Below are 21,044 nucleotides of genomic sequence, written 5' to 3' on the forward strand. Positions count from 1 at the left end.
GGCTCGTCCGACTTATCATTGTTGTCTCTATACGCGAACCATGTTGCCGTACATGTTTGGTACGGAGAGGTAAACCATGAAAATAAAATGAAAATAATCTCCTCTTCATCTTACTTTAGAAAGACATGTCTAGCGATGATTTATTTTTGTTGCGGGTTACATACATCATCACACTTTTGACGACAATATTTATCATTTAGTGTCATTTTCGTAATACTTCAAATATACGTCCATTTTTGTATCTTTTACTAATTATTTAAACTTACCATTTTCATGCTTGAATTCTCCAGCGCTTTGCACACATATCTGGATGGTCATATGTGCCGACCTACACTGACGATATATCACGTGCTATGACATTCACCTCACTTTGAGGGAACCAGGCGACACATCCGTACATAATGTACCTTGACCTCCTTGTATTAGAGGACATACAATTCAACGCGCATGTCTTTCACAATGAGACACATCTCTTGGACGAAATTGTCTTCTACTTTGGTTGGTTGGCTTGCGACTCACGTTTGACATATCCCCATCTGCCTGAGCGCGCCATGAGGCAGTTCAGCTATATGCAACTTGTTCCTAGAGACCCTTCACAGTCTGCTCATTTGGCTATGAGATGTCGAGATATGGATACCATGTTTCATGATTATCTTAATCATATGGTACCAAATGAGGCACATACTATCATAGTTCCTAGCGACTGTAGTGTTGTATATGGCTATATCTAGTGGTACTTCAGGGTGTCACATTCTTATACGGTATCAGATATCCCGGGAGATCCACCTAGGCCAGCTCATCAGGAGATAATAGAGGAGGAACAAGCTATGGATGATCATATTGTTGATGTGCACCCTAAATATCGTCCTATCGTGTAGATCTGGCAGACGAGTATATACAATGAACTATTTCCGGATAGCTCTGCAGTGAGGGACGTTATAGATGCCATTATTAGGAAGATACTACAATACATAAGACATCGTAGGAACAAGGGGTCGTAGTCCGTCATATGCAATAATTTATAGTTTTTGTATTATGAGTACTATTTCATGTTGTATTTTATTTTGTACTCTTTGACTTTATTGTGTACTCTAAAAATATCAACTTATATATGTCATTTTCATACTATTCCTAAATTGTGAAGTTTAAATTATACAAAAAATTTATATATCGTTAAATTTATTAGAGCATCTCTAAATCAAATATAGAAATTGTTATCTGATGTGGTTATGAAGATGCATCTCCGATATTTGTCTGGTATGATCATGCAGATGCATCTCTGGATCAATTCTTGTTGACATAAGGTGTTTTATGGGGAACGTATGTGATGTACATTGAATTTTTACAAAGATGAATCTCCATAATAAATTTTGAACAAAATTAAGGTGCTACTGAATTTAAATATTTGAAAAATACATATGATATATTCAGAGATGCATCTCTAAAATCTGAAAAATATTTTCAATTTTTCAAAAGATATTTTTCCAACACAATCCCCTAAATTTTGGAAAAAGAATAAAGCAAAATAAAGTTAGTGCTATAAGAATATTGTAGACTATGAAGTCAATCATTGAACTCAATTGATAAATCTTAACTAATTAAAAATAGATTCCATTGTTGTTTTAATCCCTATGTTACTTCTTTCATGAATTTAATTCACGTATTTTAAATTCAATAATTTTGTTATATATTTTTTAGTAACTTGTATATTTTATTTTTAAAGTTCAAGTTATTCTTATTCACTTTTATATTTATTGCATTGAAAACTAATAACATGTTTGTTTTTTAATAATATGTAATTTATATTTTTTATTTTTAAAATTCTATAAAATTCTATATAATGATTAACACATTTTACAAATAAAAAATAATTTAAAAATAGATATACCATCAAATTCAAGAAAAAAATATAAAAGATCAAAATTGTTTAAATTTAAATCTTAAAAATATGTCAATTTAACTTCTAACTAAAATATTTATTAGATTTGTTAATTTTTTAATCAAACTAATTCTTTTATTAAAGGTTAAAATAAGTAAGATCGAATCAAATTTTATCTAAATAGAAGAAATATACTTAAAAATTTAAAATTAGAATTTATTTTATGTTCAAATTTTTTAGAAAATATTCAACCTACTTTAAAAAGATTAACATAAAAATTAATTATATTAATTTTAGAGATTAATTAATATACCATGTTCGTGTAAAAAAGTTTACACTAAATAAATTTCATTAAAAAATATTTCAATGAAATTTTTAATTTTATATTAATTTTTTTATACTGAAATAAACCTGGCTGACCTGCCAGTAGACAAAAAAAAAATGCAAGTAAACCTTACATAGTGCCAATTTCAGTTGGTTTATGACATGAGCAAAATAAAATAAAGAAGAAAAACTCTAAGAGTTAAGACATGGTATTATTAATATTAATAGAAAGCCTCCAAAATAAACAAACCAAACATCACATCTCTTTAATAATAATAATAATGTTCAACCAAGGCTGATTATCATTAAATAATAATCTTAGTACTAATGACTAAAGTGGGACCCAGAATATAGGAAAAGTGCAAGTATATTTTCAATTTTCCAATTAAAAACCTTCCATGGAGGCCAACTATATGCCATATGGGTGAACATTAAATACATAATAATAAATGTAAAGAATCAGAAAACGTGACACGAAAAGGCTATAATGAATGGTTCATGCGCCAAATAGAAGCCAACAATATAATAAGTTGAAACACATGATTAAGAATTGAATAAAGATATGGTAATTGGGAGAAAGTGGGAGACATTTTAACTTCATTCAATATGTTATCTTTAAGGTTAATCGGAATGTGGAGAATGTTGGATCGCACTGTTATACAAGCAATAAATTAAGTGATCATCATCATGGAACAGGTCAGGCACCGTTTTGTGTGACACAAAAACAAATTAAGAAGGCTTGTTTCATCATGAATATTCTGAGGCATGTTGCAACCACTTTCAATAATGTCACTCAATAATTTCAACCAAACTTCTATGCCTTTTCTTTCTCATCTTCCTGTATATACAAGCAAGTCTGCAAATTAATATATACTATATACAAAATTGTTGCCAATTGGATACTATCATTAAATAAAAGAAAAAAACTAAACCACCCTTAGTTTTTTAAACATAATACTTTGTTATCCAACGAAACAGAAAGCAGTCAAATACATATTGGTATTAGTATATTACAACAATCAGAAACTGTACAAAGAAGTTTACAAAATAATCTGATTTAATGAAATTCGGGTTTCTAAAATAAAAAGAGAAGAACACTAAAACTATCTTAGAAAATTGAAATAGCATTTTCATTCATTCATAAACCCAAATTCTCACCGAAGTTCCATTGCAGTCTAAAACCCGTTATAGGATCAACAAGATAATTGTCAAGAGGTTGGGCCTTTTCACCTTTCACAACACTCATTACCTTTATAAATTCAAATGAACTTGTCAACTTAGCAAGGCTTAATGTATTAATCATGATAAATAGATACCCACAGTAAATGTCCCAATAATTGAGCAACCAAGGGCAGTGCTCACTCGTGCCACCATTAATTTTCTTTTCTTTACTGTGATCCATAGTAGCAATAGGTCTCCCTCTAGTAATAATTGAAGCTAGCTTTTAATTATCAGCTCTATCTTCATCAATGACACAAACTCGGTGTACAAAAGCTCCATTGTATTAATCACTTCTGTCATACTCTCAAATTTATCCGACCTTCACATCACCCTCTATAATCCTAATTCATGAACATATATTTCACACATATCATCTCATAAATATTTATACTTAATGATCCACAATGTTCCACAAACCAAAGGTATGAGATTTATTTATGAAGCTCAAGACCCTCTGATCATGTTGAGGTGTGTCCAAGCCACCTTAATCCTAATCTCTATCCTCAAGCATCCACAAGCTTGGAGGATGATTCAAGTCATCTCACTCACTCTCCAAACTCAATTTGGATGGTGAGTCCCCATTGAAGACAAATGAAGATTCATCTGGTCACCCAAGGACCTTAATCCTAGCTCTTGACCCTCATTTGACTTGTACAAGTCATGGTTCACCTTGAATCTTGACCATGTCATTGAGGACCCCCAAAATCCAAAGTTTGTTCATGCCCCAATCCTTTGAAACATCTCAATACATCCCTTGCATCACCAAATCCTAATTTGTCTGACCATGGTTCTTAATGAAACTTGTGATTCAAGAAATCCTGGTTTGGACATCCTTTGATCATTGGCCTTGCTCCATTTGGTCACCCTATCATACCACCACTCATTCAACATCAATTCAAGACAATTTCAACCAAAATTCTCCATTCAAACACTCATTCAATTCATGTTACAAGTCTTTGGTTAGGTCTTGGTTTTTGAACTTTCAAGACATTGAATTCATCTATGAACTTGACATAAAATCACTTCACAAAGCTCCAAGCCTTATTTTACATCATGTTATGATCATATGAGCTTCAAACATCCATCATTACACCATAAAAATCAAGAAATCACAAAGTCACATTTTTAGGTCAAGTTGGTTGGTCACATTTTGACAAGAATGACCTATGATTTGGTCCAAAATCCATAACTTTTTCATCTTGCAAGCTTTTCAAGATCTTCTTTGAGCCAAATGTCCTAATTGAATCCCTTCCCTCTCCAACTTTGTTTCAAGGTCCAAGACCTAATTCATTGAGCAAGGACCTCAATTTTTGCATTGGTCAAACTGGTCCAGCATGCCCTAAAACATGACCAAGACCACCACTTTACCACATTGCCATTTCCAAACCACAACTCCTTTTGACTTGATTCTTTTTGCATCTGATCAAGGACATGGCAAGGAACATTTTGCAAAAATTTCATGCAAAATGCACGAACCAATTTCATTTGGCCTTGGTTCAAAAATTGGAAATCATCCTGATGCACAAACCAGACCTACATCAGCCAAAATTTGCATATGGGTGCATTAAGTCATTAAACTTGTTTGTTCTGATCCCATTTGGTTCCAAACATGTTGCTAAACACTCCAAGACACATTTGCAAGCCAAACTGGAGAGGATCAAGGTCACATGGAGCTAGATCGAAGCCAAAGTCAAAAGCCATAGCAAAAAGATTTGAATAGAGCAAGTCCCAAAGACGACTTCCCACTACCTCACATTGATGTGCTACTGGACAACACCACTCAATTCTCTGTCTTCTCCTTCATGGATGACTTCTCCAGTTAGAACCAAATTAGAATGGCTCCGGACGACATGGAGAAAACTACTTTCATCATCCCGTGGGGAACTTTTTGCTACAAGGTCATGCCCTTTGGCTTAAAGAACGTCGGTGCAACATACCAACGCGCAATGGTGACGCTCTTTCATGACATGAATCATAAAGAGATTGAAGTATACGCTGATGACATGATCGCCAAGTCCCAAACTGACGAAGAGCATTTGGTTAACTTAGAGAAGCTATTTGAACGTTTGAGGAAGTTTAAGTTGAGACTTAACCCCAGTAAATGCACATTCGGGGTAAGATCTGGCAAACTGTTAGGCTCCATTGTCAGCCAACGAGGCATCGAAGTAGGTCCCGGAAAGATAAAGGTCATACAAGCTATGCTTGCACCTAAAACTGAAAAGGAGGTCCGAGGATTTCTTGGGAGATTAAATTATATCGCCCGATTCATATCTCATCTCACGACCACTTGTGAGCCGATTTTCAAATTAATTCGCAAGGATCAAGCCGTCATTGGAAATGACAATTGCCAAAACACCTTTGAAAAGATCAAGGAATACTTGCATGAACCTCCGATTTTGATGCCTCCTGTGCCTGACAGACCTTTGATCATGTATCTAACAGTCCTGGAATGATCTATGGGATGTGTCCTCGGCTAGCATGACGAAACCGGAAGAAAGGAACATGCAATATACTACTTAAGCAAGAAGTTTACGGATTGCGAGAGTAGGTATTCGATGCTTGAGAAGATTTGTTGTGCACTTGCTTGGGCTGCCAAACGCCTAAGACAATATATGCTCACCCATACGACACTATTAATCTCCAAGATGGATCCTGTCAAGTACATCTTTGAGAAGCCTGCTCTAACCGGTAGAGTGGACGTAAGGGTGCTATGGACGTGAGGGGTGCTAATACCTTCCCCTTGCGTAACCGACTTCTGAACCCAAGTCTCAGTTGCAAGACCGATTCTTTATCTGTATTTGCGCTTCCCGTGCGCACCTTTTTCCTTCGAGGATTTTATCGACTATTTCCCCTCTCCTCTTCGATAGAGGAATCCAAAATAAAATTCGGTGACGACTCTTCTGATTTGCCTTCTTTCTCTCTTTCTTTAATTGAGGAGACATTCTTTTGTTCAGTCCGTCCGGTTTCGTTACCCCCGGTAACGACAACTTCACTTAAAATTAGCGAAAAAACAACATCAATAATTGATTGAAACTTTTTAGTAGCTGAAAGCGTACCTTCTCTAAACAGAATTTTCTGATAGTCTCCAGAAGTGTCATTGTCAATTGCACGATCCAGAGGAACACTGGTTCTTCTTTGGTATTCCTCTGTAATTCGATGCAAATCAACCTCAGCTCTAGTCGTCCCTATTTTAGTTAGTGCCAATTCATCAGTTCCAGTCTTGTTTATAGCCAGCCTTAAGAGTTCCTCCAAATATTTCTGAGGGCAGGTCAAGCACTTAGCTGCTGCCCTCAATAATTTCAAATATTCATCTTCAGAATCAGTTTCCAGATCCTTGTCTATTACATTGCCAAACTCATTGTTATAGTGCTTGAAAGTTACATTTTTAACTGTGCTTTACTCGTTGTTACAATCCTAATCAGGTCCTCATGATTGTAGGCCTTATCTGCGATCTTCTCATGAAGCAATTGTGCTTCAGATTTTGCCAATCTCATGTTCACCTCATCCCCCTCATAACCGAATATGCATATAAGAGGAACCAAAGCTTGTGGATGTCACCAGAAATATGATAGACAACATCTTTTTCAAGAGACTTCTTGAGACGGGCTTGGTATGCTTGCTTTGCCTTAAGGAGTTGAAGTGGAGATCTCGTGGAAGCAATTTCCATGATGATAGAGTTGTTTGAAGTCAACTTTTTAGTTGTTTGGTTAGCTAAAAAAAGCATCACGCTCAGCAGTATCCAAGGTCCACAGCAACACAGCTCTCACAAAATGACTTGAAAGTTCCTTGTCTAAATCTTTAAGAAGATCTTCTTCGTGTGTTTGAGCATAAGTTTCACAAATTGACTTGCGCTGGGCTTCATTTCTATGAGCCAGAGATATTATCAAGCCTTCATTCGTTCCCCATCCTTCTCTAAACAGTGATTGCACATGTTGATCATTTGTCATCGACACTTTTTGCTTCTTAACCCAATAAAATTGGTGCAATGTTTTGACCTCGAGTATGGCATATAATACAGGGAGTAATGATAACCGATCATGTATGAGAGTAATGATAGTGGGTGAGGCATGAGTACCATTTCCCATATTGACACTAGTCGAGTTCATGTTGATCGAAGCCTTAAGATTATGAACAATCACACCCCTGAAGAAATACTTAGCTTTAATCATCTTAAGGTTGTGCATGTAGGTAATGAATAATTGGCTAGAATCACAAGTTCTTTCCCACCTTTTTGAAAATTTCCCTGGCATGCTATCATCTCGTAAGTTATCACTATCAGGCCAAATACAAAAACTTAAAGTTCCATAGTTCTTTAACACTTCACCACCATCATCATCAATGCTCAATCCAAGCTTCAACATTCTGTGGATCCTGTTTCCAAAGGTGTTTGGCTCATCGAGGCTGAACCCAAAAGTGAGAAGAGCAGTCTCGAAGAGAAAGAGAACAAGGTCCTTCACAGATTTGTCATTGCGGTCAGTATCAGCATGCTTCCTCAGCTCCTCCATCATGTAGTTCTCTGGATTGATCTCCACTGTTTTCTTGCTAGACATGTACCCAGTCATGCTGCTGTCCCTCAATGACTGAGCTATCATGACTCTTTCAGTGTTAACAGTCCAGCCATATTCACCAGTCACAAGAAAGCATGGTGAATCAACAACTCAATCAGAAACAATAACCTTATCCACCTTGTCACCCAAAACACCCTTAATCACCTTACAAAGATTGTCAAACTTCTCCTTCAATTCTTTCTGTTTCTTCTTCTCATCTTCAGTTTCTGAGTCATCAACTATGAAAGGAACTTCAGGTGAGGTGATAAATTCTTTCTGGCCAGACCATTCCATGGAATGAACCCATCCTGAATTAACAAGCCAGTCATAGAAAAGATCATGTTCACCAATACAAACAAGCAAATTGATTCCATCTTCAAGAAGAGAAGGAAAACCAACTTCAAGATTCCTCATCCAATTCACGAGCATAGCTTGATGAACTGTAAAGCTACAAGACACAAAATCAATATCTCCAACCCCTAGCTTAGATAAGCTGACCCAATTCATGAGAAGTTTTATTATGCTTCCCTTAATAGTACTTACGGTGTCGAAGCTTATAAAGTGTGGAGAATAATCCAGTTCCGAACTTGCAAAGATGAGAGCGAAGTAGCGGACTGTGTTGGCTACTGTCGGATTGTCAACTAAAGGGTGGAGAGGTTGCTTGGAATGTGGCATGAGGAACCCAAAGGAGGCAGTGGCCGAGCAAAGGAAGAAGAGTGGTTGGCATTAAGCGTTGCCTTAATGATGGTGACAATTGATTCACCATACATTGATGTCACAAGCAAGATTTCATCAGGAGGTTCCGGTGGGGGTATCTCTTCATCAGTTAGAACAATAGGGTTGTCAAAATCTTGACGTGTTGCTTCAAAGTAAATGGGTTGTGGATAGGAACCCATGACCCAGGTTGTGGAAAGTGTGGAAAGTGATAAAGAGGGATGGCTAAGGAAATTAAGGAAACTAGGTTTTTGAACGAAAGAGTATAGTTGTTGTGGTGTTCCATTTTTTACAGTGTCACGGAGATTTTCAAAGCCTTGAAAAGCAATGTCAAAGCAATTTGGGATTAGAGGCGACCCATTGTCCCAATATTCAGCATCATGTTCCTCTTTCCCATCTTCCATCAGTAATATGGGTCTCCATTAAAGTTTAAAATGCCATAGCAATGATGTTGTAAATGCATCCCAATTCGAATTTGGGTGACCGTATGACCACCATTGCCACCATTTGAGAGCATGAGCTCTGCTGGCCATTGCAGGCACATCATTTTCTCCTCCGAAATTCCTCTAGTCCAGAAAAATTTTCAGCGGAAAGAGTCCATCAATATAAATCTTCTACTCCGTAAAAATTCGAAAACTCCATCAAAAACCCCATTTAGCAAGAATGAGATCGAAAAAAAGAGCACCAATTGATAGGATGCTAAGGACTAAAACTCTAAAAGCTGTAAATTTCTTAGCTATGAAGAAGATAAAAGCTATCTAATAAAAATAAAGACATTTTTCATTCTAACTTAAGATAAATTTTCCTTCTAACTTAAATATTTAAGTTGTCTAAAACTAATTTCACACTCTATCAGTTTAAATAAGAATTATGAGTGATCAAGCGTTTGCCTAAAATGCAACCCAAGGGTGTATTTCAAATTGTGATTCCTTTTCAAACCTAGATATGCATTATCTAGGATAAAGAAGAAATTTTTCTTTTCTTTTCTTTTATTGTTAGTAAAAAATGTAATACAAAGATATATCTTATTCTACTACTAAGTGAGGTCAGTTACATACATCGAATTCCGCCATAATGTTTTATCTAAAACTATGTTTCTATCCAATTTGTTAATCTCAAGATATTTTTTAATAGTTTCTCTTATAGTTTTTTTAGGTCTTTCTCTACCTCTAGATCTGATTTATTCTCCTTACAACTGAATCTATAGATCTTGTCTCTACATGCCCAAATCAATTCTATTTTCCATCATCTTTTCTATTATAGGTGTTACCCCAACACACTCTTTAATAATCATTTATAATCTTATCCCGTATAGTCTTACCACACATCCAACACAACATCTTATCTCTCCTACACTTACTTTATTCTCATGTTGCTTCTTAACTGCCCAACATTCTATTCCGTCCATTATTCATAAATATGTAATAAAAAGAATACAACTAAAGTGAGAAATATATGTGTATAGAAAGGGAGAATAAGACTGGAAATGGTACACATGACACCATGCTTACCGAACTTTCTCCCAGTTTGTCTAAGTCATCATCAAATCCACCATCATCGTCATCTGAAAAGACCATGTATAAACTCATCAAAGCTTGAATTCATCAATGAAGAAATGAATCACTCGGAGTACATGATATTCTATACTCCAAAATTCCAAATTATATTCCCCAAAGCATACCAATTGCCATTAGATAAACTGGTAAAATTTCCAACTCTGAAAACATGGCAGTCTCAAGACTAAAATAAAACAGGCAAACATGAAGAAAATGACAGTCTTGTGGGACTAGCTTTTAGATTCGACAAGCAAAATAATTGAAATAATTGCATGTATGTGTGTGTTTGGAAACATTGAACCAACTGGACTCACTTTCCAAGTCAATATGTTTGTCGAGAAGCAATTTTTTTTGCTTCCATTCCATGTGAGTGTCTGTTTGAAGGTCATCCAAGGGGAATATCAGGCACTGATAAAAGTAGCATATTGCACAAACTATTGTTGAGACAATTATTTTTGCAAAGCGACTTATAATTTGGGACGGAAGTAGTAGTAAACAAGGCCAAAAAGAGTACTTGAAATACATCGGTATATCTTTCATAAACAAATAGATTTTAAAAGACAAAATGAATAAGGTATACCTGGGTCATCGTCACTGTCTTCTGTATCTCCCAGAAGAAATGCATCCAAGTCTTGATGGCGTGATGAATTTGATGTTTTGGTCTCTTTTTTCATTTCATTGACTTCTTGATTAGAGGTTAATTCAACTTCTAATGGTTTCATCACTATTTGATCTTTAACTCGTTCAGATGATTTTAGTTTAGTATCTTCCATATACCGATTCTCATAGCTGCAAGTAAACCATAGGAAAAAACAGTCTACTATAAGTTACAAAACAGTATAACTATAGCACAGAAGAATGAAATATATTCTCCAAAACAATATATAACTATAGCACAGAAGAATGAAAAACCAGTCTACTAAAATTTTGAATAAAATAGTAAAAATTGTCATCATCTTAGACAACTCAACCAGCATATGTGAATAATAGCCTTAAGCTGCCCATATGAGCCATTTTCAACGGTCTAAAGTATATTTTTCAAAATTTCACATGTTCATTTTACCACAGTGAAAGTTCCTAGAGTCACTTATTGTGTTGTGGGTATTTTTATATCTAAATAAATAGAATGACTCTTTCGCATACTTCGGGAACCACGGGGACAATATAAATTTTCCTATATGCTAAATTGGAAGTATCATATTCATATGCATGCATTGTGATCTTTGCCATTTAAAAGTGTAAATTACATGTATGCATTTATTTTATGTTTTATTCAATAAGTAACAGGAAAACCTTCACATAATACAAGACTGTTTAGCTTTCTTAGACTTCAAAGACCAAATAGTCCTGTATTAAATTGATCTCGGCGAGACAAAAGTCAAATAACAAAATTTAATACGAAAATCAAAATACTCAAGCAACAATATAAACTACTTACTGTGCAATATGATTATTCATAAGTATAAAATATATTCTCCAAAACTTCCTCTCTTTCATAACACGTGGACACAGCTCATACCTCAATGTTGAAATCTCCTACAAATAATAAATTGAATGGTGAGAAGGCGTTAGTTTTCAAAAATGCCATTTTAAGAAGAAAATAAACTATACTCCAAGGTATGAGATTTTACTTTCTTCATGCTGGATTAACTAAACATATAATCAGTGCTTTGTTTGGACCCTTTGATTAGCACAAACAACAAACTTGGATAAAAGAATACTGCACACTCATATTTCTACCATAGTAAAATATCAGCAATTAACATGAGTGGATCTTAGTATCACCATGAGAATGTCACGGAAGCAATTACGAGTTGTTACTTGTTGGATCTAACAACCATGCTCTATCTCACTTCCCGCACACACGCAAAATCTCTTTATTGGAAAGATCGACAAAGACACAAACATTCCACTATCTGCCGCTAGGGCCGTCTTTGACGGTGTGCAAAGTGAGTTACAACACAGAACCTCAAATTTCTCACGTTTAAAGTGTTAGTAAATAGAGTCTCATAATAGATTTTCCACTGTTAAATCATTGCTAAATAGGGCCTTGGTTGTTTTGTCACCGTTGAAATGTAGCTCACCTACATTGGACCTACAAAAACTTAAGACGGCCCTGTCTGCAACTCACACCCATACAATTACAGAGATTTTCTGTTGTCTATATATCGGTAACTTCTCATAAGTAAGCAAACACAGTTAAACTAGAAAAAGGATATCTCCCCTCCAATTAATTGGTGCTTCTCTTATATTTGTTAAAACACAAACATGTAGTCCATTTGCACTGATAAAAGTACTAATGGATATGCAAAGCTTTGAAAATAGTCTCCCAATTTTAGGGAACCACCTATATAATTTTGATTCACACAAACAATGATTAATAAGCTACAAATTTAATCCTCAACCCTCAAGACACTTTGTGTTTTGATCTACTTATGTTTGTGTGTGTGTACTTTGGAGTCTTCAACAGAAACTTAACATAGATTTCTACCTTGACACTAGAAAGAACAAGATTGGCATGTTTTTCCTGCCACTCGGTTAGATCCTGCCTAATATTTGAAACTGCAGGAACATCAGACAGTTCTGTATCATCTGCAAATGGAAACTAAAATTGAGATAAGCTTCTCAGGTGAAGAGTAATAAAAGGAAGTAAAAACAAATCATACAAACTTCAAACTTAATAGTATTACTTTTTTTTTGTATGCAGTGGTGTCAATGAGGTTTGAACCTATGATCTCATACAAATAATCCAAACCCCTCATCACTACTCCAATCCTTGTTGCATTGATATTGAAGTACAGGTGTTCTCTTGATTGAGTCAGTGGAAAGTAGGATTATGGAAATTTTGAAATGAAAAAAAAAGGAGTAGAAAATGCAATGGATTGGTTTTGTCAGTTACGAACAGTAATGCATTCAAAATCAAGTTTACTTGACTGAGTTGAATACAACGCATTCAAAATCAAGTTTGCTTGATTGAGTTAAATAAACAACAACAACTCAGCTTTATTCCACTAAGTAGAATCGATTACATGGATCATCTTTCGCCATAATATTCTATATAGAACCATATTTCTATCTATATCTTTAATCTCGAGATCTTTCTTAATAACTTCTCTTATAGTATTTCTAGATCTTCCTCTAATTGTTCGACTTCTCTTTATCTAATCTACTCTCCTTATTATAAAATCTACCGGTCTTTTCTCTACATGTCCAAACCACCTAAGTCTATTTTCCACAATCTTCTCTACTATAGATGTTACCCCAACACTCTCTCTAATATTCTCATTTCTAATCCTATCCTGTCTAGTCTTACCACACATCAACGCAACATCCTCATCTCTGCTACACTTGCTTTATTCTCGTTTTGATTCTTAGCCGCCCAACATTCTGTTTCGCACAACATCGCATGTCTTACCACAGTTCGATAAAATTTTCCCTTCAATTTGAGCGGTACCTTTGCGTCACATAAAACCCCTGAAACCCTCTTCCATTTCAGTCACCCAACTTGAATTCGATGGTTTACATCCCCTTTTATTTCTCGATCATTTTGTATTACAAATTCAAGATATTTAAATCATGTGACTTGAGGGATGATATGGTCTCCAACTTTCACCACTAGGTTAGAAACGCTTCTTCTAATGTTGAACTTACGTTCCGCTCACTCCGTCTTAGTTCTGCTTAGGGGTGGCAACGGGCATGCCCGCCCCGTTTAGGCCCGCCCCGCAAAAGCCCGCAAAAAAACGGGGCGGGGCGGGGCGGTCATAGTTGAGGATGTGGGCCTAAAACTTAGACCCGCCCCGCAAAAAAGTGAGGGCGGTGCGGGGAAAGCCCGCGGGCACTGCACTCTTTAAGCCTAAAAATACAAAAATTTATGTAAATACACGTGCCCGCAAAAGCCCGCGAAAAAAACGGGGCGGGGCGGGGCGGACACATTTGAGGGTGAGGGCCTAAATCCTTGGCCCGACCCGCCAAAAATGACGGGTAAAACGGGCATGGCCTGCGGGCCGAGCCCGTTTTGCCACCCCTTTCTGCTTAGGTGAAAATCATGCGTTTCTCTCAGAATTTGGATTAGGCCTAACTCCTCCCTACAAAACCGGCTTGTACGGTGAGGATTGCCCCCACTTATAAACACAACACATGTCATATCTCTAAGCAATGTGAGACTAAATTCATCCCTTCAAAGTCAACACAATGAAGGTGTTGGGGGCTGCGATGAGGCAAGCCAAATGCCGCAATTAAGGCGACTAGGGGCAGACCGCAATTAAGGCGGAAAGTCCAACCGTTTCTAAAGCTCGTCTCCAACCTCTCATTTAAATCCTCTTTCGACTCTCCAAGTAAAATTATATCATCGACAAAAAGCATACATTTCGGTGCTAGCTCTTATATGTGTTCCGCGAGTACATCCAATGCATTCAAAATAAAGCCAAAGTTTCCAAACTTTTTGGAATTTGTAGCAGCATGTTTGAAATAAATCCTAAGTTTCCAAACACAGCCTTAAGAAATACTACCAACTCACTATTTAACACACTTTTTCTAATACAATTTTTACTAGGCAAAAATCATGTGAGGGTCTTATCTCTTTATGAATGTAAGAATATATTTGCATTGATTGTATTTCACCCAGGTTGAACATTGTATGATTTAAAACACTTGCATTTAACCCTAATATAATCCTCCACAATAAAAGCAACCAATAAAAAAGAAAGAAACCTTGAAGAGGAAAATCTCGGAATGTAGCGACGGTGATTCCTTTGATGAACTCCCTCAACTCATCTGTGATCCCAAAGCTCTCAAGATTGAGATCAACATCGACATCCTTATTGAATGAAGATTCGGCCAAGTGCATGGAAGCTTGAGCTTGTGCCGCGATCCCCTTGGTAGTTTCTGCTATGATTTCGCTGAATTTGTGAGCACCCAAGGAAAGGTCTTGTGATCGCTTCGATGCTTCTTCCGCAAAGCTTCGAGCTTTGTTCCACAACTCCATGCTTAACCCTCACCCCTCTTCTCTGATTGATTTGTGACCAGAAATCACAAGCTTCTTCTATTTGGACAATGAATGAGAAGAAATCAAAAACATTTTATTTTATATTTTAAAAAATTCAGCAATCTCTATCGCATTTTTTTACAGTACTCTACTCCTATCTCATATATTTTATAAACTACATATATTTTTAATCATCATCATTGTCAGCAACAATTATGTTTTAAAGATTTAAACCATCGATAATAGATAATGATAGCTTAAATCCAGATCATTATTATGTATGCAACACACCATAGTAAATTTTCAAACATACATGAAAGACATCACGTTTTCTTGATTCCGTGTAATCAATCACATTTAAGTTTTTAGGTGTTTATTAAGTAAAACGAGTACAATATGCTAAGCATACCTCTTTTGTCTTTACTTCTTTTTCAATGCGAATCAAAGTTTTAGGGCTACAAACTCTAATATCTAATATACATGTCACGCTGTATTTAATTTCTTTTTGGCTATTCTTAGAATAATATAAATTTTTGTATTTTTAGGTTTAAAAGTTGAGTGTCCGTAGATCCGTCATATTTTGTCTGTAATTTTTATAAAGTAAATCGAAGTTTTAGACTCGTAGCGTCAATTATATCCGCCGCACACTCTTTTTTTTTTGATCATGTTTTAGATTTGCCCTCTCAAGTATGTCTACTTTATCCCGCTCTTTTTTATGACAAACATACCCGTTTGTCACCCCTATTTATTTATACTTACCACATATTTCATAATTTACGACAACAAAAAGTTTTCTTCTATAAGAACATGAATTAGACGGATTGATAATCATAAAAAAAAACTAATTTAACGACTTCAACATTGACCCGTTTAAGCATATCATCTCGAAACATAGATTTTTGTTCAGTCATAAAATATTTATCAATATCAATTCAATCAACAACTACTCTAACAACATCGGATTCAGAAACACTTAGTTCACCAACATCTAAACATCTAGTACATTAGCATCCAAACTAACAACACCAAATCTTCTAAAGATTTGATTGATGTCATCAAAGTACACCATATATATAAGTCGTTACACGTAGAAGAAACAAAATCAAATAAACATTTGTGATGTTTCAGAAGATCCTTTCAGACATTATTTAAATGACTCTAGAATGATCCTTCCAAACAATTTTGACATTATTATTACAACAAAAACTAAATTATGAATAATAAAAAGATATATAAAAATACATTATATATATGTAATTTAGAATGATGATGAGCTTGATGATATTGAAAAATTGTTTAATTGTGTGTCAAAATATAATGATTAAATAAAAGGGAAAGATGTTTAGGAGGGATGAGCAAAACATGAGACAAAATATTAAATAATATTTGAAAATATTTTCTCTAAAAAGAAACTCTACCAAAACAAAGGTTTTTGAAACAAACCTTATGTAAAAGACAATATGAAGTTTTTTTTAGGGTCCTTGAGAAACGAAGGAGGTAAATTAAGAATTTTCGTTCTTTTTTTTTAGAAAAAAATTGGATTGTTCTGTGTAGTGTTATATTTGTGTGGGTCTCCAATATGAGCGACTTTTGGATCCTCGCTCAGAGCGATCTCACCTAAACGACATCCCCCACGAAACATGGTGGCTCACCTTAGGACAAATGACGTGTATTGTGTCATTGTCTCCCATTATTTATGTAAGAGAGAGTGTGTTTATGTTGAAATTTTGCAAACAACCGCTAGTCTCTTAATCAAAGGTCACGGGAAGGACCGACTAGTGAATCCCATAACAGTGTGCTAACATTCTTAGTTTGTGATTTACTCTTAGGAAAGGAATCTATCTCAACTTGGTTGAAATAGTTGTGTTAACAATGTAGAAATATAATTTCGACAAAAATAAGGTAAATTGTTGCAGTAAAGCAAAAATAAAGAGAAAATACTTAATGATGTATAAATGAAAGTAATTGCACTAGAAAAGGTAAATTGAATAGAAAGACTTTAGCATTAAAGTAAGGATTTTTCATATTCCGTACATTCTCTCAATGAAGACTTTTTTCTCTTGACGCTGATACTTTGAGTGCAAATGAGATTCTGTAGTAAAATGAACACTCATAATTCTACAAATAAAATCCTTATATATACTAATAAGGAATAACTGTTTTATAACGTTCATATCTTCAACTTTCGCCACGTTAACGCTTGCATGCCTTTCACCTTATATTTTCTCCATGTGTCCCTTCGAAGGTAACTAAACAAAAACAGTTATCATATTTGAACGTGATGTTTGCACGTCCAAATAACCGCCTCCTCGATGCATTCGCCGCTGTCAAGATGTCTCCATAACATTTCCAAAAAAATGCTAAGTCCCAATTTTTCTTCATCTGGGACCCAACACCATGCACAAGTCATCAAAAAATTGACATGTCTTTATTATGACCTTCAAGATGATCAAGTCAACATGATCATAAGCTTCTCAAATTTAGGGGGAGTTATACATCTCAGGGGGAGAAAGTTTTGTTTCCGAAAATTGCACGCATCAAAGAGGATTATTTGTCATCATAAAAAAGGGGGAGAATGTGAAGTCAAGCTTCTATATGATGAATGTTTTTTGATGAAGACAAAACTCCAAGCAACAAGAAGGCAAAAATGTTATTCTATGATAAAGCATCTTGATTCAAGAAGTTAAGCTTTTCACTTCAAGAAGGTATAATGAGAATATTTACCTTCACTAAAGTCTTAGATGCTCAAGTATTCATATGGCTATTGCATAACTTTTCATTGTGCATGAAAAATGACTTAGAATAATTTTTTGCATTTTCAAACTGGGTAAATCGATTTACCTATAAGGGAAATCGATTTACCACTGAAGCTTACATATTTTTAAAAGCGAAATTTAAATTTTTCACTTAGGTAAATCGATTTACCACTGGAGCATTACATTTCCATAAGTGAAATTTCAAGTTTTTTAACTAGGTGAATCGATTTACCTCTTAGGGAAATCGATTTACCATTGAAAGATTTTGAAAATTTTTAAACGTTGCAACAGGGTAATCGATTTACCCATTATGTAAATCGATTTACCACTGTGCGTTTCTGAAAAATCAGTGGTTGTTCATACACCTCTTCATGCACCACTTCATGGAACCTTTTCATTTCATCTTTGACAATTGTTCATGATTTTTTCAGAACATTACCATGTTTCATTTAAGGTGTCATGTGCATATAAATACATGGTCTTTCAAATTCAAATTTCACCTCTTCCAATCAATCTCTTAGAATTTTTCAGAATTCACACTTATTATTTTAAATCCTCATTCAAGATTTTTCTGCATATTTTCATATCATTCAAAACAGAAAATTCTTGAGCAATCTAATATTTTTGTGTGGTAAATTATTTTCATTGGAAGAGAAGATCAAGCAAATTGATATTTCACACTGTGTGATCATTTTACTACAAACTTTACATTCAATTCATTGTTGTAATCCATATCTTATTTTTTAATTGTTGAAAAATAAGATTGTGTGTTTTGTAAACACCTTGCTGTCCAGGATTGTTGGAAGCAAGAGAGTTGAGTTTGAGAGGATTGTTCTCATATCAACTTGGTATATCACAAGAGGTTGTTCTTGGTGATTGTGTTTGTCGTGTACAAGACATAACAGATAGTAAACTCTCTTTCGTGTTGAAAGGGGAGTGGAGTACTCTCGATCTGTGAGGGGAACCACTATACATCGTTGTGTCCTTTTATCTTCTGCACTTTACCGTTTTTCATCACTTAAGCAATTCAGAAAGTAAAAGTCATAAACCGTCAAAATTCCGGAAAAATACTCTAAGTGCCTCATTCACCCCCTCCTCTAAGGCACTCCTTAAACTTACAACTTTCCATCATATCCCAAGAGTAGAAAACCAAGTGGTTGATGCTTTGGAAAATTAGCATCAATGTACTAAGTTAGGTTCCACAATGAAGCTCCGCTTATCTAAATAGAGCAAAGAGATGAGCCTGCCCACTGTCAATTGATTAAAGAAGAACTGATGGTAAACCCATGTTTCATGATATCAAGTGATATCTACAAAGCCAATAGTATCCAATAGATGCTACATTGTTGGATAAAAAAACTCTGAATAGGTTATCATCCAAATTCTTTTTAAGTAATGATGTGCTTTACAAGAGAAACCACAACATGGTTCTGCTCAGATATATGGATAGACACGAAGCATACCTGTTGATCAAAGAGATTCATGAAGGATCCTTTGGAACCCATGATAATGGGCATGCCAGACCCAATAAGGTCTTTAGAGCTGGTTATTACGGGTTAACTATTGAATCTGACTATTTCAGCAATGCTAGAAAATGTCATAAATGTCAAATTTATGCTGACAAAGTGCATGTACCGCCAACGTTGCTGAATATTTTGACATCACCTTGGACTTTATCAATGTGGGAAATTGACATGATTGGCACCATAGATCCTAAAGCTTCAAATGGTCACCGCTTCATCTTGGTTTCCATTTATTACTTTACTAAATGGGTAGAAGGTGCTTCCTACACCAAAGTGACTACACAAGTGGTCGCCCGCTTTATCAAGAAGGAGATTATTTGCCGCTATGGAGTTCCAAGCAAGATCATCATCGATAATGGCTCAAACTTGAACAATAAGACAATGACAAAATTATGTGAGAGTTTCAAGATTCACCATCATAATTCTTCTCCATATCGTCCGAAGATGAATGACGTTGTTGAAGCCATCAACAAGAACATTAAGAAGATCCTGTAAAAGATGGTGAAGACCTATAAGGATTGGCACAAGATACTACCATTTGCATTGCATTGATATCAGACCCCAGTCCACACTTCAATAGGGGAAATCCCATTCTCTTTGGTCTATGGGATGGAAGTAGTTCTCCCAATCGAAGTAGAGATACCCTCAATGAGAATCTTGATGGAGACCAAGCTAGATGAAGTTGAATGGACCCAAAACATTTATGATCAACTCAACCTAATTGATGAGAAGCATATGACTGCTCTGTGCCATGGATAATTGTACCAGCAACAACTCAAGAGACCATTTGACAAGAAGGTCCTTCCTCGAGAGTTCAAGGAAAGGGATTTCGTGCTTAAGAAAATCTTGCCAGTATACAAAGATTCATGTGGGAAGTGGATTCCCAATTATAAAGGTCCATACGTTGTAAAGAAAGCATACTCTGGAGGTGCTCTGTTTCTCACAATATGGATGGCGAAGAGATCACCCACCCCGTGAACTCTGATGCAATCAAAAGATACTATGTCTAACAAAAACTCGCTAAGTCAAAAACCTGAAAGGGCGACTTACACATAAATGGGTATCCCGGTGGACTGTAAACCTGAAAGGGCGGTCCAGGAAAAAGTTAATGATAATAACAAATGATAGTTCGCTAAGTTGAAAACCTGAAAGAGGGATTTAGGGAAAAAAGAGCGTCTCGGTGGATTGAAAACCCGAAAGGGCGGTCTAGGCAAAAGTTAGAGACAAAAGGCATAGATTGCAATAAACATTACTGATCAACATAAAAGAGCCAAAGACGGAAGATCAATCCAGCTGCTCCCTTAAGAAGCAAGGTTTTGTGGGGTCATGGTTATTAAGGATAATAGTAATCATTGTGATTAAATGTAAACCTTTTCCCATTGCCATTTTCGAATTTGTAACATCACATGGAGTCACACTATTTGTGTGCTACCATTATTGAATAAATACAAGTTTTCCTACCAATTGTTATCATTTGTTGTTTTTCTCTAATTTTCTTTGTTATGCAAAATGCCATTTATTTGTTAATAATGAATTTTTG

At 35.5% G+C, this 21,044-nt stretch overlaps 2 protein-coding genes and 1 pseudogene across 7 annotated transcripts; all 3 read right to left on the reverse strand.

Moving 5' to 3' along the window:
• Positions 1-2,726: 2,726 nt before the first annotated feature.
• LOC127073696 (uncharacterized) lies at positions 2,727-15,694 on the reverse strand. 6 transcript variants are annotated; one of them, XM_051014881.1, is made up of 8 exons: positions 15,635-15,694; positions 14,952-15,282; positions 12,733-12,833; positions 11,680-11,777; positions 10,822-11,030; positions 10,556-10,615; positions 10,197-10,249; positions 2,727-3,041 (listed from the first exon to the last, which is right to left on the reverse strand). In XM_051014881.1, exons 2-8 carry the CDS (start codon positions 15,223-15,225, stop codon positions 3,018-3,020), a joined length of 819 nt encoding a protein of 272 aa, XP_050870838.1. In that variant the 5' UTR covers positions 15,226-15,282; positions 15,635-15,694; the 3' UTR covers positions 2,727-3,017. The 6 variants fall into 6 exon arrangements, with proteins under 6 accessions (XP_050870838.1, XP_050870836.1, XP_050870837.1 ...); XM_051014879.1 differs by having other exon boundaries at positions 14,952-15,279; positions 15,635-15,663; XM_051014880.1 differs by having other exon boundaries at positions 15,539-15,648.
• Positions 3,105-8,031, reverse strand: LOC127073695 (uncharacterized; annotated as a pseudogene).
• LOC127073698 (serine carboxypeptidase-like 49) lies at positions 8,083-8,646 on the reverse strand. The gene has a single exon (XM_051014885.1). It carries the CDS (start codon positions 8,644-8,646, stop codon positions 8,083-8,085), a length of 564 nt encoding a protein of 187 aa, XP_050870842.1.
• Positions 15,695-21,044: the final 5,350 nt, after the last annotated feature.

The sequence above is a fragment of the Lathyrus oleraceus genome, chromosome 4 (assembly GCF_024323335.1).
Source record: "Lathyrus oleraceus cultivar Zhongwan6 chromosome 4, CAAS_Psat_ZW6_1.0, whole genome shotgun sequence".
Classification (NCBI taxonomy): domain Eukaryota; kingdom Viridiplantae; phylum Streptophyta; class Magnoliopsida; order Fabales; family Fabaceae; genus Lathyrus; species Lathyrus oleraceus.

Excerpts from the sequence above, each read along its gene's own strand:
- LOC127073698 (XM_051014885.1), bottom strand. The coding sequence starts at position 8,646 with ATGCCACATTCCAAGCAACCTCTCCACCCTTTAGTTGACAATCCGACA.
- LOC127073696 (XM_051014881.1), bottom strand. The coding sequence starts at position 15,225 with ATGGAGTTGTGGAACAAAGCTCGAAGCTTTGCGGAAGAAGCATCGAAG. Across the intron at positions 12,834-14,951 it reads CCGAGATTTTCCTCTTCAAG|ATGATACAGAACTGTCTGAT; the intron begins GTTTCTTTCTTT and ends TTCCATTTGCAG. Across the intron at positions 3,042-10,196 it reads ACAAACTGGGAGAAAGTTCG|GAAGATGAGAAAGAAAAGGC; the intron begins GTAAGCATGGTG and ends TTGTATATACAG.